The 14,749-nt window shown below is 63.4% G+C and overlaps 1 protein-coding gene across 2 annotated transcripts in view; it reads right to left on the reverse strand.

The window, feature by feature from the left end:
• Positions 1-1,256: 1,256 nt before the first annotated feature.
• Positions 1,257-14,749, reverse strand: part of SEZ6 (seizure related 6 homolog) — a 60,324-nt gene continuing 46,831 nt past the window's right edge. The window contains exons 6-17 of one of the 2 annotated variants that reach the window (XM_054008566.1): positions 14,384-14,552; positions 12,446-12,612; positions 12,138-12,332; positions 11,760-11,898; positions 11,141-11,337; positions 10,637-10,831; positions 9,280-9,471; positions 8,672-8,869; positions 8,167-8,205; positions 7,012-7,129; positions 6,494-6,596; positions 1,257-5,648 (exon numbers count right to left, since the gene is read on the reverse strand). In XM_054008566.1, the coding sequence (XP_053864541.1) occupies positions 5,619-5,648; positions 6,494-6,596; positions 7,012-7,129; positions 8,167-8,205; positions 8,672-8,869; positions 9,280-9,471; positions 10,637-10,831; positions 11,141-11,337; positions 11,760-11,898; positions 12,138-12,332; positions 12,446-12,612; positions 14,384-14,552 (1,742 nt within the window). In that variant the 3' untranslated portion in view covers positions 1,257-5,618. Of the gene's footprint in view, positions 5,665-6,493; positions 6,597-7,011; positions 7,130-8,166; positions 8,206-8,671; positions 8,870-9,279; positions 9,472-10,636; positions 10,832-11,140; positions 11,338-11,759; positions 11,899-12,137; positions 12,333-12,445; positions 12,613-14,383; positions 14,553-14,749 lie in introns of both variants that reach the window. The other variant, XM_054008565.1, reaches the window with a different exon arrangement.

Raw genomic sequence — 14,749 nt, forward strand, 5'->3', positions numbered from 1 at the left:
CAAGTCACAGGCTGGCATGACATGGGGGTGCAGCAGTGTTACCTACCTGGCAGGTGGATGGGGGTAGCGGTGTAGTGGGCAAATGGCCAAGAGGAGAGTGTGGGCTCAAACAGCACCCCCCCATCCCGCACATCAGCTTGGCTTCTCCTGGCAGGTTCGGCTCAGCTTCCCACTGCCTTGGGCTGCAAGGCAGCCACTTGGTGCTGGAGCAGCGGGAACCCAGTAAACACCCCCCACCCCTCTGGCCATCCCACCTGGGCTCGTCCAGGTCCTGCCTGATTCAGGGGCCTGGCCATAGCTAGCTGTCTTGGCCTTTCTCCTGCAGCCCAGCACGCAGTACAAGCCCTTGGCCCATAGAACTGACCCCCTAGGCCCCATGGAGTCTCTGGCTTGCTTGCCTTTTTGGAGAAAAACCTCTGCTTGGAGGAGGGCATTTGGGGGTGGTTTAATTTGGGGGATGAGGGGAAGCTGCACGGGGCCTTATGGCAGTGGAAGGGCTTTTCGACGAGGAATGCTCTGCAGCGTTTCCTGAGACAGGCTTGGATTCACCTGATCCCCTCTGGAAGTTTGTCCATACCCAAGTCCCCAGCGCTCACACTTCCCCCGGACTTTGAGATCTGCATGCTCCTGGAGGAGCGCTGCTGGCACGTGGTTCATAGCCTGAAATCCGGCTCTGGGTGGATGGAGCTGGGGCTTGAGCCATTCATGTTTTTGAAAATGAGAACCTAGGGCAGCCTTCCCCTGGCATCGGCAGCTGACTAGGCGCCACTGAAGAGATGGGAGCACGGGCCTGACACGCTCACGGCAGCCCTGACCATAGCAGAAGCAGGCAGCTGCGCTCCCAGCTGAGTCCAGTGCATGGGCTACAGGGACACAAGGGGGTCCAGGAAGGTCCCATGGAGCTGCCCTTCTCCTGTGTCCTCCCATTCCCGGAGCTCGGCTCTGCACCATCACGCTCCATCCAGGACAGTGCCCAATTTCCCCAGCCGGGGGTGGTTGGTGTGTTGGGACCCTGAGTCCGTCTGCAGCAGGGAGTGAGGTTTAGACATCACCCCAGGCGGTTTCAGCGGGTTCGCCCTCAACACACACAGGTGGTTCTTTTGGCTGCCAGAGGGATGGGGGAGCGTGACAGGTGAGGACAGGACAGAAAATTTGGGCCGCCTGCTGCTCTTGTTCCAGGGGAGGAAGGTGTGAGAAGGTTCCCTGTGCTCACAGATTGCAGGCCCCAGGAACACGGCACCACCACGCAGAGCAGGTTCTTCTAAAACACCAGTTTATTAAGGAAACAACTGAAAGAAAAGCCTGGCTCTTCTCCCCAAAACGGACCAGCGGCTGAAAGCTGTGACTGTCCATGACATTTTACACGGGAAAAGCTTCCAGCCCAGGCTGGGGCTTGCCAGGCCCAGGGGCTCCGGCTGGGTCGGGGGGCAGCAGCACTAAGCCCCCCTTTCCTCACTGCCCTGCACAAGCAACTCTTGCCCCTCATGGAGACCGTGCAGAGCTCCCTGTCCCTCCAGCACCGGTGCCCCTTGCTGGTGGGATGCCCCGTCCTGTCCGTCTCCGCAGCCCAGCCTGCTGCTTCTCACTCCCTTCTCACAGAGAACAGCCTGGCAGGTGCCGTGGCTGGGCTGGCGGGCGAGGGCAAGGGGCCCTGGCAAACGCGGGCTGGGAGCCGCTTGGGCTGGCGTCTCTCTCAAAGCCCCATCAGGGCTCTCTGGGAAGCAGCCGCTGCAGCCAAACACTCACTCCCGTCCTGGTGCCACGCTAGGCTCTCTGCAGCAGTGGGACAGCCATTCAGAAGGGCCCGAGAGGCAGAGGGGGGTGGGCTGGGCTAGACGCCCGGGGGGCCAGGAGGATTCTGGCTGCAGGCTGGAGCTGGTGGCCACCACCTCAGGGAGAATGGCATCTTGAGCGCAGGGGCCCTGGGCAGGTGCACCTGGGTGGGAGAAAATGTCTCCCTGCCCCAGCCTCCTGACCCAGCCCACGCACACAACTCACCAGGGGTCTCTTTGGGCCACATGTGACCGAGCCGGTGTCCACCCCCCCCCATCTGCCTCCTGCCGGGCATTTGGCTGGAAGAACGCTGGCAGTGGCTGGCGGAGCCCAGGGCTGGTTGTGCACAGCCAGAGCCTGGCGAACTGACAGGGGTGTGAGCTGGCTCTAGGGAGCTCGATACTCGCCTGCCCTCACTGCTTCCCATGCCCCAGGCAGCCCTGCCCAGAGCCAGGCAATGGGCAAGTGACCAGACATGTGGGGCTGGAGTTCACCGTCCTGGGGGCTTAGGGGCAGGTTGTGGGGGTCCCTCAGGCTGCCTCACAGGGGCTAATCAAGGTGCCCCGAAGCCCGCAGGGCAGGAGTCACGCCCAGGCAGGATGGCTGCCCGTGGAGCTGTGTGACCTGCCCTCGTTGTGCCTGTCCCCAGCCTCTCTAGGTTGGGGCAGGCGCTGGGGTGAGCAGGTGAAGCAGTGTGACCTGACAGGGGCTGGCAGACCAGCGCCAAGGGTGGAGCCCAGCCACCTGGAGGTGCCACTTCAGGGTGGGGCTGTTGGTTCCCAGCCCGTTCCTGAGCCCCTGGAATCACACGCCCCCTCTGGGTCTGGGCAGGAGGGTATCATGCTGCCCGCCACTGACAACCTGGGGGAAGCTTGAACTTAGCTTGGGCCCATCCTCCTCCAGTGCCCCCTGGGCAGCCGGGGGCTCCCCTCAATGAGACTCGGCCATGGGGCTGAGCCGCAGCCTGGGGTCGCTGCTGCCCCTTCTGCAGGCCCTGAGCCTGGTGTTGCATTGTAGTCCTGCGGCTCCCATAGAGTGCAAGACCCCCCCGTCTCTCTCTGTGCCAGGCCAAGAGACCGTGCCCTGTGCTTGCCCACTCAACCCTGCCTGGGCCACCCCCTTGCTGGTCAGCATTAGCTGCTTTATGCCCTCCCCAGACCATGGGGCAGCTAGGCCAGAGCACGTTAGAGCTGTCTCTGCCCCAGGGGCCGGGTCCTTGGCCCAGGCCCATCTTACCACCACTTCGTCTCTGACCTGCATGGCAGGAACACTGCAGCCGCTGTACCCAGGGGATGGCCAGCACCTCCTCATGGCCTGCATCTGAACACGCTGCACTGTGCTGGGAGCCATCTCTGTCCAGGCTGGGCCCTAGCCAGGGCCACTGGAATCTGCCTGTTTGGCTCAGGAGCACCCCTTTAAACCGGGGGGGAGGGGGCTTGCTCCCTGGGCTGGGGATGCCCCCACTCTAAGCCATGTAGTTCTCCCACGAACCCCACTGCAATGGCAGCTTGTTGCACCCTGCGGGAAGATGCAGGCCTGCTGCTGCTCATGCAAAGGGAGTGCGGGGGAGTCTGGGCCCTGCCCTTCGGGCTTTCTCCTAGATCCCAAGGCCACAAGGGTCCCTTGTGACCACCCAGCCTGAGCCCCGTACAGCACAGGCCTGAGACCCGCCCCAGTAATCCCTTGGGCAGAACTGTTAGAAAAACAGCCCGTCCTGATTTTAAAATGGTCAGTGACGGAGAATCCACCCCAGCTCTGGGTCAGTTGTTCCAATGGGAATTCCTCTCACTGCTAACAATTTCCACCTTACTTGTGCCAGTGTGAACTGCTTAGCTTCAGCTTCCAGCCGCTGGCCGGGTTAGACCCTTCTCCGCTAGATGGAAGAGCCAGCGCACTATCAAATGTTTGTTCTTCTTGTAGATACCTGTAGACTGGGCTCAAGTCACCCAGAACCTTCTCTTTGCTAAGCTACAGAGTCGGAGCTCTTGGAGTCTCTCACTAGAAGGCAGGTTTTCTAACCCGTTCCTCGTTCTCGGGGCTCTTCTCTGAGCCCTCCCCAATTTAACACCCTCCTTGACTTGTGGACCCCAGAACTGGACCAGGATCCCAGCAGCGGTTGCGCCAGTGCCACACACAGAGGGAAAAGCTTTTTGCAGTCTCTGCTTGGCATGACAAGTCCTCCAGCCTGTAACACAGCCTGCAGTCTCTGCTCCTCCACATTGACATTTAGCAGGATTCAAACACAGTTTACCAAGCAATCCGTATTGCTCTTAGCAGTGACCTGGCCTCTTCATTGTGTACCACACCCCCCGTTGTGTGTCATCTGCAAACTTTATCGGTGATGATTTGGTGTTTTCTACTGATGATGTTAAATAGCACAGGGCCGTGAACTGCCCCCCGGGACACACACCTGTTTGATGACGATTCCCCACCTACAGTGACATTTGCAGACCTATTACTACCAGGTTGATTTTACAGAATTCTAATGTGAATGTCGTTTTTACACTGGCCCTGGAGGCTGGCAGCAGGGGCAGGGCTGTGTTACTGGCGGGTGACTTAGGTGTCTCACACAGCGAGATGCAGTGCTTGATATTCAGGGCACAGTGCCATGCCAGCATTCCTCTAGCCTACGACCACGAGCCACTGAAATGCCCTGCATTCTGCTACCCCTGCTACACACACAGAGGGAGGGTGGGGAGTTGCAAACACTCATCGAGGTACAATGTGTCTCTGAGTAGTTCCAGGGCTGGGTGTTTTGCTCCCATGAGCCAGGCTCAGAGCCTCCTTCTCCTGCACCATCCAGTAGGTGCCAGAGGAGGGCAAACTTGCATTTGGCTTCAGCAGCTCATCTCCCTGGCTCCCCAGACTGCACTGTTATCCCGGCTGGCCAGCTGCCCCAGCTCCCTGGCTGCAGGCAGGATTCGGCTCTGGCTCCAGGGAGCGGTACGGGGAGCAGGTGCTGGAATCCAGTCACTCCCCGGCTGAGGAGCAGGAGACAGCGACTGCAAAACGTCCAATTCCATGGCATGCATACTGACATTGGCCTGTCCTGGGACACGGGGGAGTCCACGGCTGCAGATTGGCAGAGTCCATGGGGCAGCGCACAGCTCTGCATGCGGCTGCCTCAGGCTGGCTGCACACTCAGGCAGGCGATGCTGCGGCGCTGACACTCGGGTCAGATTTTCCACAAGCACGAGGGCAAGAATCCTCCCGGCTGAGAGTGAAGCTGAAGCCCTGGAGCCAACTCGGCAGCAGGCTCCTCACACCTGGAGTACGCAGGGCCCGGTTCAGACCCCACGAGCTACAGCTCAGCACCTGGGACACGAGGGGCTGAACAGGTTCGTGGGAATAAAGCGTCTCCTTGGCTCCCTTTCCCCTGCTCTGGGCTGGGCCAGGCTGGCGATGGGAGGGAGACTGCAGAGCCCAGCCCCACGGGCACGGTGTTATCCCTGGTCGCTGTGGGCAGGAGCAGGAGGCCGTGTGGTTGGCTCTGGCCTGGCCTGGCAGGTCCTGTGCACAGCTCCATGCGGCGTGACAGAGAGTCCAGGGCCCATCACACCCACATGGAGCCCAGAGCCTCCCAGTTTCTCTGTGCACAGACCCTGCTGGGCTGGGGGCTGGGGCTGGGCAGGGCAGCGCCGGCAGGAAGGGGCCAGGCCGGGGAGGGGAGCTGGGCCGCTGGCTCCTCCTGGAAAGCGCTTGGGCAGAGTCTCTTGGGGACAATATTTACAGTCCCTTCCCGCAGGACGCCGGCGGGGTGTCCGGAGGGGCCCGTCGGCATGGGGGGCCGAGGACAGTGCTGCTGGGGCGGCCCCTTCTCCCGGCTCGGCTCAGCTCAGCTCGGCCTAGATGGAAACTTCATATTCCCTCGTGTCCTGGAAAGGAAACAGACTGCAGGGGGTTGGACACTTGCCAGCGCTGCCGGGGTGTGCTCTGCCCAACCCCACTGGGGGCAGCGTCCCCACACTCGTTTCCCCCACCCCCCTCACGCGTTCCCTTCCTCCCTCCCCCCTCCTCTCCCTCCACCTTTCCACCCCCCCCTTGGGGCTCCCTTTGCAACCCCCCCCCCCCTGGGGTTGGCTACTGCTGCACAGAATGACCCCTCTTCTGCTCCACGCACATACTGGGGGGGCTGGGGCAGACCCAGCCAGGGCCCAGGGCACTCCCCAGTGCAGGGCCGGCTCTAACTTTTTTTTTGCCCCAAGCAGCAAAAAAAAGCACTGCCCCGCCGAGCCCCCCCCCCCCCCCCCCCCAAGCGCCGTGCCCCGCGCTGCCCCCCCGCTGAGTGCTGCGCCGCTGGAACCCCCCCCGAGCGCCCCGCGCTGCACCCCCCGCTGAACGCCACGCTGCCAGAACCCCCCCTGAGCGCCGTGCCCCGCCCACCCGCCGAGCACCGCGCCGCCGGAGGCCTCCCCCCTCCGCTGAGCGCCGTGCCGCCAGAGCGCCCCCCCGCGGATTGCCACACCGCGCTGCCCCCCGCCACCCCAAGATTGGCCGCCCCTTACCAGGTGCCACCCCAAGCATGTGCTTGGTTGCCTGGTGCCAGCCCTGCCCCAGTGAGGGGCATGGGGCTGCCCGTTTGCACAGCTGCTCTGCAGCCCTCCAGCCAGGGCCAAGCCAGCCCCCAGCTCCGGGCAGTGCCCCGAGCACCTGGGTTTACTCCCAAGCTGCCGACAGCCCAGGGCTGCTGGGGCCCGACTGAGCGGGGCTCAGAACTTACTCCTGTCTCGTAGGCGGTGTTGTCAAAGGCCGATTCCACGGTGATGTGATCGTAGGGGTGAGAACCAGACAGGGGCAGCTGCAGGGACGGTTTCCCCTGGAGCCTGCAGGGGACAGAGACGAGCAGGCAGTGACCCAAGCTGGCAGAGCACTGATGGGCTCCCACTGACAGACAGGGCTGGGCAGGGCACAGACAAGAGAACATGGGGCCCAGGCGGGGCAGATGAGTCCCGGGGCAGATGAAGTTGAGCCGGGGCAGATGAGAACATGGGGCCCACGCTGGGGGGCAGGGACAGACAAGGTTGGGCAGGGGCAGGGGGGGCCAGGCAAGAGGCAAATGGGGCCAGGCAGGAGGGCAGAGGGGCGGGGCAGACGCGGCTGGCAGGAGGCAGACAGAGTAGGATGCAGGGCAGATGGGACCAGGCAAGAGGCAAATGGGGCCAGGGGCAGACAAGGCCGGGCAGGGGCAGACGGGGCTGGCAGGAGGCAGACTCCCCCCTCCCTCCCCGTGGCACTCACTTGGAGAAGTAGAGGTAAATGCCTCCAATGAGCAGCGCTACGACCAGCACTGGCAGGAAGATGGCGATGGCAATGTTGGGGCCCTCCTGCGGGTTCCCCGAGGGCGAGACCTTTGCGACTGCGGGAGAGACAGGGAAAGGGGGGGGGAGGGGTACAGAGACCGGGGCAGCGGGCAGGGGAAGAAGAGAATTTACCAGACTCTTTGGGTAGCTCGGTGGGGATGAGGGGAGGGGGGATCCTGCCCCCCCTTCTCAGGGCATTGGGGTTCCACCCCTCTCCCCCCCCAGGCACTTCAGTGACAGGTGCCCTGCATGGACATGGGACCCAGCCTGCTGTGCCTCCTCCCCGCTCACATGGGAAACGGCGCCTCCTGCTGGCCGCCCGCATCCTGGCTCTGCGCTCGCTGCTCAGCCCAGCCCACATCCCCAGATAGCCCACCCCCAGGGGCACCCACTCCCACCCACACCCCCATGGACACCCCCACAGGCACCCACTCCCACCTGCACCCCCAGGGGCACCCACTCCCACCTGCATTCCCACGGGCACCCGCATCCCACCCGTACCCCCATGGGCACCCACTCCCACCACACCCCCATGGACACCCCCACGGGCACCCACTCCCACCCGCACCCCTACCCGCATCCCACCCACACCCCCACGGGCACCCACTCCCACTGGCACTCCCACCTGCACCCCCATGGGCACCCCCTCCCATCCACACCCCAACCTGCACCCCCACCCTTACCCCCACCGGCACCCCCTCCCACCGGCACCCCCTCCTGCACCCCCACCAGCACCACTCTCACCTGTACCTGCACCTGAACTCTTTCTTTGATCCCTCCTTTGCTGAGTCTCCCTGGCCGGCCCCTGCCGGGTGAGCCGTCCCTGTGGGCAGAGCTGCACCTGCAGGCCCCAGCAGTGAGGCCAGCCCACCTGCCCTCTGCCCCCAGCACCACCACTCCCTGCGTTTCTGCATCTCCACCTCTCCTGATATTCAGTGTCATCTGCTCTCCCCACCCGCTCCCAGCCCCAGTGGCTCCCAGGCCACCCCCCTCAAGGCCCCTGCCCCACATCTGCCCTAGAGGGACCCTCCCGCACAGCAGCCTGTGGAGAGCCTGCAGGGAGAGCCGAGTGAGACCGCTGCCGGGTTCTTACCGTCCAGGTTGCGGTTGCTGTAAAATTCATCGTAAGCAACTGGAAGAAGAGAGGGATGAATGAAAGGCAGGAACGGGGGGCAGCAGCTGGGCAGAGCGAGGGGGGCAGGGCTGCTGTGGTTATTAAGTGTGAGCCTGTGGCCGGTGCTTCGCTAGTGGCTTGGCCCAGCGTGGCCCCCCTGCCCTGGGACTGACATGGGCACATGCTCCCTGCGCCGTGGGGCGGCAGCGTTAGTCAGGCTAGAGAAGGGACAGTTGGCTTTGCAATGCCAGGGAGAAGCTAGCGCTGACAGTGGCCGGGGCGCCACGGTGGAGGGTGCGTGTGTCCCTTGCACACTCACCATTCGGTCGTGGAAGGGGCGGGGGAGGAGCTGGCGTGCCCAGGGCGCAGTGACCACAAGGCAGTCCCTGACGGAGAGGGCAGTTCTGCAGGGAAGCTGAGACCCTGGGGGCTCGGGGACTAGCTGGCCCACACACACTGCTCACCGGTCCCCGGGCAGACTCACCGGCCTTGCAGATGGGGGGAGAGCTGTTCCACTGCGAGGGGTGGCCGGGCACACAGCGGAGGCTCCCCTCCCCCTGCAGCACGTAGCCCGTGGCACATGAGAAGCGCAGGGTGGCCCCCGCCTGGTACAGCCTCTTCTCCGGGGTCTGGACGCCGTGCTCTGGGGCGCCCGGGTTGTGGCAAGGCTCATATACTTCCGCTGCAAACGTGGAACAGAGCTGGGGTGAGACGCACGCCTGCAGCTCAGCCATGGGGTGGGGCCGGAGCTTCCTTTGGGGGCCGTGGGGAGCCTCCCACACGGGGCTCAGCCCTGGCCCAACTGCTGGGGGACTCTTGCTGGGGCTGCGAGGCGGGCAGCTTCTTGCCAGGCTGCTGCCCAGGCCCTGGGAGACAACCCAATGGGATGCCTTGCCCAGCACGATGCCACCGGCAACACCCCCCTCCCGAGCATCCCAAGCTTCAGGGTGCCAGCACAGGCTGTAGGGCCAGGGCTCTCCCCGACCCTGGAGACAAGCAGCCAGGTGCCCCGTGACCAGTTTTGGGGGGAGGTCCCCAGCCAGACAGCTGGAGCAGGACCCCACGCAAGCAACTGGCAGAGCTCGGACTCACGGGTGCACTTGGGGAGGCGGTCGCTCCACTTGGGGCCCCCGGCCTGGCGGTCCCGGCAGGTCAGCAGGCCGCCCCCCGTCAGGACGTAGCCCTTGTCGCAGACGAACTGCACGGTGGAGCCCACGGGGAACTTGGAGCTGGAGATGATCCTGCGGCTGTGGTTCACGTCCCCGGGGTCCTTGCAGGCGGTCACTGTGCAGGGGAGGGAGGCGAGACTCACACCAAGCTGAGGGGCAAGGGGGAGACGCCTCCCCGCACGGCTCAGGGCCTTGGGAGGGCTGGAGCCAAGTGGGGCAGTGGCCCTTAGCGCTGCAGGGTGTGGGGGGAGGGGAAGCGAAGCTGCTGGGGAGGGGGGGCTGCAGCCCAGAGCCGGTTACTGCCCCTGCTCGGGGGCAAGGGGGAGGCTGCAGCCCCCGCAGCCTGCAGAGCCACGCCGTGGCAGGCAGCGTGGCTAGTGGTCGAAGCACAGGGGACCACAAACGCCTACAGTCTCTTCCCAGCACCCCCATCCATGCCCTGCGGGGCGAGGCCTCCAGCCCCTCTGCACCCCAGAGAGGGATGCAGTCAGACCCCGGGCGCCCGGAGCCCTGCCCCAGGGCTGCAGTGGGCAGGTGAGAGTCAGGCCCTCTGGGGCCAGCATTGAGGGCACAGAGCTCCAGCAGGGGGAGCTCTCGGCCCAGCAAAGCCGGCCTGAGCCAGGCAGCCTGGGCACAAAGGGGTGCAGGGTAGTTTGGGGGAGGCGACTGTTGGCGTCCTGGCAGGGTTCCGGTCTGGGGGGCTCTTGTACCCCAGCCCCACCCTGCTGAGTGTGGCCGCCTGGGGGGCAGCCCCACCCTCCCCTCCCAGCTGGGAGCCCGGTTTGGAGCTGAGGGGGGAGACAAGGCACTGTGGAGGGTCCCTCCCAACCTATGCTCCAGCAGCAGCAGCCAGTGCTGGAGGGAGGCCCAGGCCTGACCAGCTGATTGTCCCCTGGATGGCAGGGGGCCCAACCAGCCGGCACTGGTGCAAAGGGGCCAGGACCCTGGCAGAGCTGGCCTCCCTGGCTCCTATGCCACCCCCCCTTGCATGGCTGCCTCTCTGCTCTGGCAATTGTCCGCTGCTGCAATAGCCAGTGGGAGCACGGGCAGGGGGAGGAAGGGGCTTGGAGCCGCGGCCCAGCCCTCCCTGTCTGTGCCCTGTGTCTCTGGGCTGGGTCTGACAGGTGGGCCAATGGCACATCTCCTGGCGGCAGTAGGCGCTGGGGGGCAGCCCAGAGGGCAGGGCAGGGCAGGCGGGGAGGGGACCCCCGGGGCAGTCTCTGGGGCGTGTGGGTGTGTGGCGCAGCCTGCCCCAGCAATGGCCCGGGCCCTGCGCTCACCTCTCTCACAGGTGGGCAGGTCCCCACTCCAGGTCAGGTCCCAGTGGCACATGAGCAGGTCCGTGCCCACGAGCTCAAAGCCGGGGTAGCAGTGGTAGTTCACCATGGTGCCGTGGATCAGCTCGGGGTGGGACGTGGTCTTCCAGCCGTTGGGAATCTCGGGCAGCTCGGGGCACGTGTCGTTGCGTGGAACCTCTGCAGGGAGAGACGAGTGAGACCGCTGCCAGCACGGGGGCCTGGCCATACAGGCCGGCTGCAGGCCGGACTCCTGGGTTCTATCCCCAGCTCTGAGGGGTGGGGGCATCTAGGGATTTAGAGCAGGGGCCAGGACTCCTGGGTTCTCTCCCCAGTGCTGGTGGGGGGTGGGAGGTCTGGGGACGAGAGCAGGAGGGCAGGACTCCTGGGTTCTCTCCCCAGTGCTGGTGGGGGGTGGGAGGTCTGGGGGCGAGAGCAGGGGGGCAGGACTCCTGGGTTCTCTCCCCAGTGCTGGTGGGGGCCCCTCACCGAAGAAGTGGATGACGAAGCCCTGCTGGTAGCCGAAGACAGCGCCGCCGGGGTCCGACTGGAACTGGATGGTGACGTCGGCCATGGCCGTGTAGAGCTTGAAGCGGCGGTGGGCGCCCGTGTACTGGCCCAGGATCCGGGCCGTCAGGTCATCCCCATCGTAGAACGTGAGGACGTCGCCCTTCCCGATGCGCAGCCTGCGGGGAGAGAGGGGCTGGGGCAGATGCCCTGCAAAGGGGACCTGTAGAGCCCGGCTTAGCTGGCCCTGGCCCTAGGGGGGACTCTCCCCTTCGGATGAGTGGGGCTCTGTGGGTGTGGACTTCACTTGGGGGGGGTTCAGCCAAGACTATCCTGGGGCAAAGGGAGCCCAACCCGGCCCTGGCCCCTTTGCAGCCACAGACCCACGGGGAGGCAGCTGAACTAGCCTCTTGCACAAGGGACAAGGGGCAACCCACAGGGCTCACAGCTCTACCAGCCATCCCCAGGGCAGCTAAAGATCGCCGGCCTTAGCCAGCACCCAGGGCAGGCTGCCCCCACCCCCCCGCCCCAGGGCAACCCACAGGCCCTTGCTCCTCCGCCTCCCTGGGGGACCTGCCCTGGGCAGCCTCAGCTCACTCACACTTGGACGTCCAGCATGATGCGCTTGTCCTCCTCCACGTGCAGGCCCCAGATGCAGTCCTGGCCCTTGCCATAGGCCTCCGGCCAGTTGGGGGACAGCACCACGCCCGCCGAGTCTGTGATCTCCCCGCTGCACACAGCTGCAGGGAACACGACACTGAGCTCCTGGCCCCACAGCCCAGAGCCGCGGGTGGGAGGCCTCACAGCAGCCCCCCTTCCCGTCTCAGCGCGCAGCACAGGGGGTGCTCAGTGCAGGGCCTGGGCCCCGGCTTCCCGGCACAGGCCTGGGAGCCCAGGGGAACAGCGCCCTGCCTGCTCTGTCCCCCAGGCCCCTGCCTGCCCCCTCCCCTGCCGCCTGGCTTGGCCTCAGCAGACAGACCTCGGCACGCCGGCTCCGTCTCGTTCCACTGGGGGTCGCTGGGGTCCACGCACTCAATGATGATGGAACCCTGCTCCAGGGTGTAGCCGGGGTCGCAGCTGAACTCCACGCTGGTGCCCACGGCATAGGTGGCGTCGCTGGTGGTGAAGTTCCCGTACTTGACGAAGGGCTCATAGCAGTGCCCCTGCTCGAAGGCTGGGGGCAGAGGGGCAGGGGGTTAATGCTGCCACCCGAAGGGGGCTGGGATCACAGGGCTCGTTCCCCGGGCCAGGCGTCTCTCCATGCCCTGCGGGGGTCTCAGGCCTTACCTTCGTAGCGGAGCGCCACGCCGGCGGAGGCGCCGCTGCTGTCGGTGGTGAGCTCGAGGAAGAAGTGGCGAGCAGTGCTGAGCAGCCCCTCGATGGGCAGGTACTCCACCTCGTACGAGTCGTACACCGGCGGTGCCTCAATGTCCTTCCCGTTCCGGATGATGAGCCTGCCAAGCAATGGGCACAGTACCAGCTGGGGGGGGAGGGGGGCACAGGTCTTGGCAGATCCCTGCGGCCTGGCCGCTGGGTACTAGGGCTCTGTGGCTCGGCCTGCTGGAGGCCTGTGTGCATCGGGAGAATGGGGGGAGACGAGGGGCAGCTGCTGATGCCTGGAGGCAGGAGGGCAAAAACCACAGGGGCAGGGTGTGACGCTACATAGAAATATTGTTAGAATATGATTATAGCATCACTAAGATGCAAGAGAAGGCATGCGAGGTGTCATTGGAAGTTATGCTTTGCTGAGTATGATTATCCTATTTGTATGCATGGATCATTTTTGTATCTAAAGTTAGGAATATTGACTATACATCTGTACTACAAATACGTTTGCACCTAGGGAACGCCCCCAGACAGAATGCAATCAGTCTGGCTGCCTAGCTGGGGACAAGTCAATGGACTATTAGAGAGAACAATAGGCCTTTGAAGATGCTAATCTCTCACCTTCCTGGGATGCTCAAACAACCTCTGACTTCTGGCTGCTTTGACACTGCAGGGTCATGTGATTAAGTCCCCTGGTACTGGACTCCATGATAGAATAACAATATTTTTCTACTGGGGAATAGGGGGGAAACCACACTGGAAAACAAAGGATTCCTGCCACATGTAAAACCTATTTAAGGCAGGGGAGGGAGATAATCAGTGGTCATTCTTCACTGACTCCCTGCCCAGCATGACTGCTGTGACCATCAAAGAAACAAAGACAAAGGGTGGGGGGAGGGGGAAGGACTGAGCCCAGGCTGGGAAGGTGTCTACCTGTGAAAGGGACACCTGGAGTTTTAAGCTGCAAGCAAGAGCAGCTTGCCTTCCAGAACCTCTGCAGCCTGCCTAAACCAACATTTAGGGTGAGAAATTACTACTTGTAACCAGCTTCTTTTCTATCTTAAGCTATCTTCGTTTTTGTTTTATTTGCTGGATAATCTGCTTTGATCTGTTTTCTATCCCTTATAATCACTTCAAATCTATCTTCCCTAGTTAATACATTTGTTTTTGTTTTCTCTCAAACCAGTTTGTGGAATTCATAACTGGGGAGTGGGGAAAAGCTGTGAATATCTTCCTCCACATTGAGGGAGGGGGCGAATTTCATGAGCTTATGCTGTGCAGTTCTCTGTGCAGCGCAAGATGATATAATTTGGGGTTTGCACTCCAGAGGGAGTGTGCACTTGAGTGCTGTGCTGATTTCAGGGTCTGTGTCGTTCTGCACCTGGGCGAGTCCCTACCTGTGTGTGCTGGAGGAGGCTTGAGGGCCTGGCTCAGCAAGACAGTGTAAAGGGAGCCCAGGCTGGTGGAACAGGTGGGTTTCAGTGGTACCCCAGTACATCAGGTGGCACCCTGGAGGGTGGGTAACCCGTCACACAGGGGAGCTGTGGTGCCCTGGGTATCTCCTCTGTCCCCTCTCCTAGAGGAGCTCAGTGGGAAGACAGGCCCAGGCATGGAGACGCGAAGGGCAGCCCCTGGTTGGGGCGGAAGCCCCAATACCTGTCACTATCCAGCAGGGCTGGCTAGAGCCCTGACCAGAGAGCAGGGCAGCCTCAATGGCACAGCTGCTCTGGCATGTGCCATCGGTAGGTTTCAGAGTCAACATCCATTTGCAAACACATGTTGCAAGTCCTACACAGAATGGTAGGGGAGCTCTAGCCCCCCAGGCCTCACAGACATGTCCATCCTGCTCCCCTGAGGCTGCACCCTTCCCTCGTATGGGCCCCACTCCCTGCCCCGCACCTGTCATCATCCTCAGCCAGCGAGACCTTCTCAAAGTGCAGGTGCAGGCGCTGGCCCTCTGGGGCCTCCAGCAGCCAGTGGCAAGTCAGGTTGTTGCTGTAGTTGCCTGGGAAACCGGGCGAGATGATGCGTCCGATGGTGGCATTTCTGATCACCCCCCCGCAGGCCGCTGCAAGGGGAAGCTGAGGGTTAGGAGCACTGGGGAGATGGCTGCCAGGCAGCTGCTTGCACAGACAGGGGCATCAGAGATGGGGCCCATCAGAGCGCCCTTGGCCACATACCGCCTGGCTTTGCAGCAGTGGGCAGAGGGCAGTGCCTGGAGCCGGGCTGCGGCTACAGGGCAGTGGTTGGAATATGCCCAGTGCT

Source organism: Malaclemys terrapin, chromosome 18 (genome assembly GCF_027887155.1).
Source record: "Malaclemys terrapin pileata isolate rMalTer1 chromosome 18, rMalTer1.hap1, whole genome shotgun sequence".
In the NCBI taxonomy this organism is placed as follows: Eukaryota; Metazoa; Chordata; order Testudines; family Emydidae; genus Malaclemys; species Malaclemys terrapin.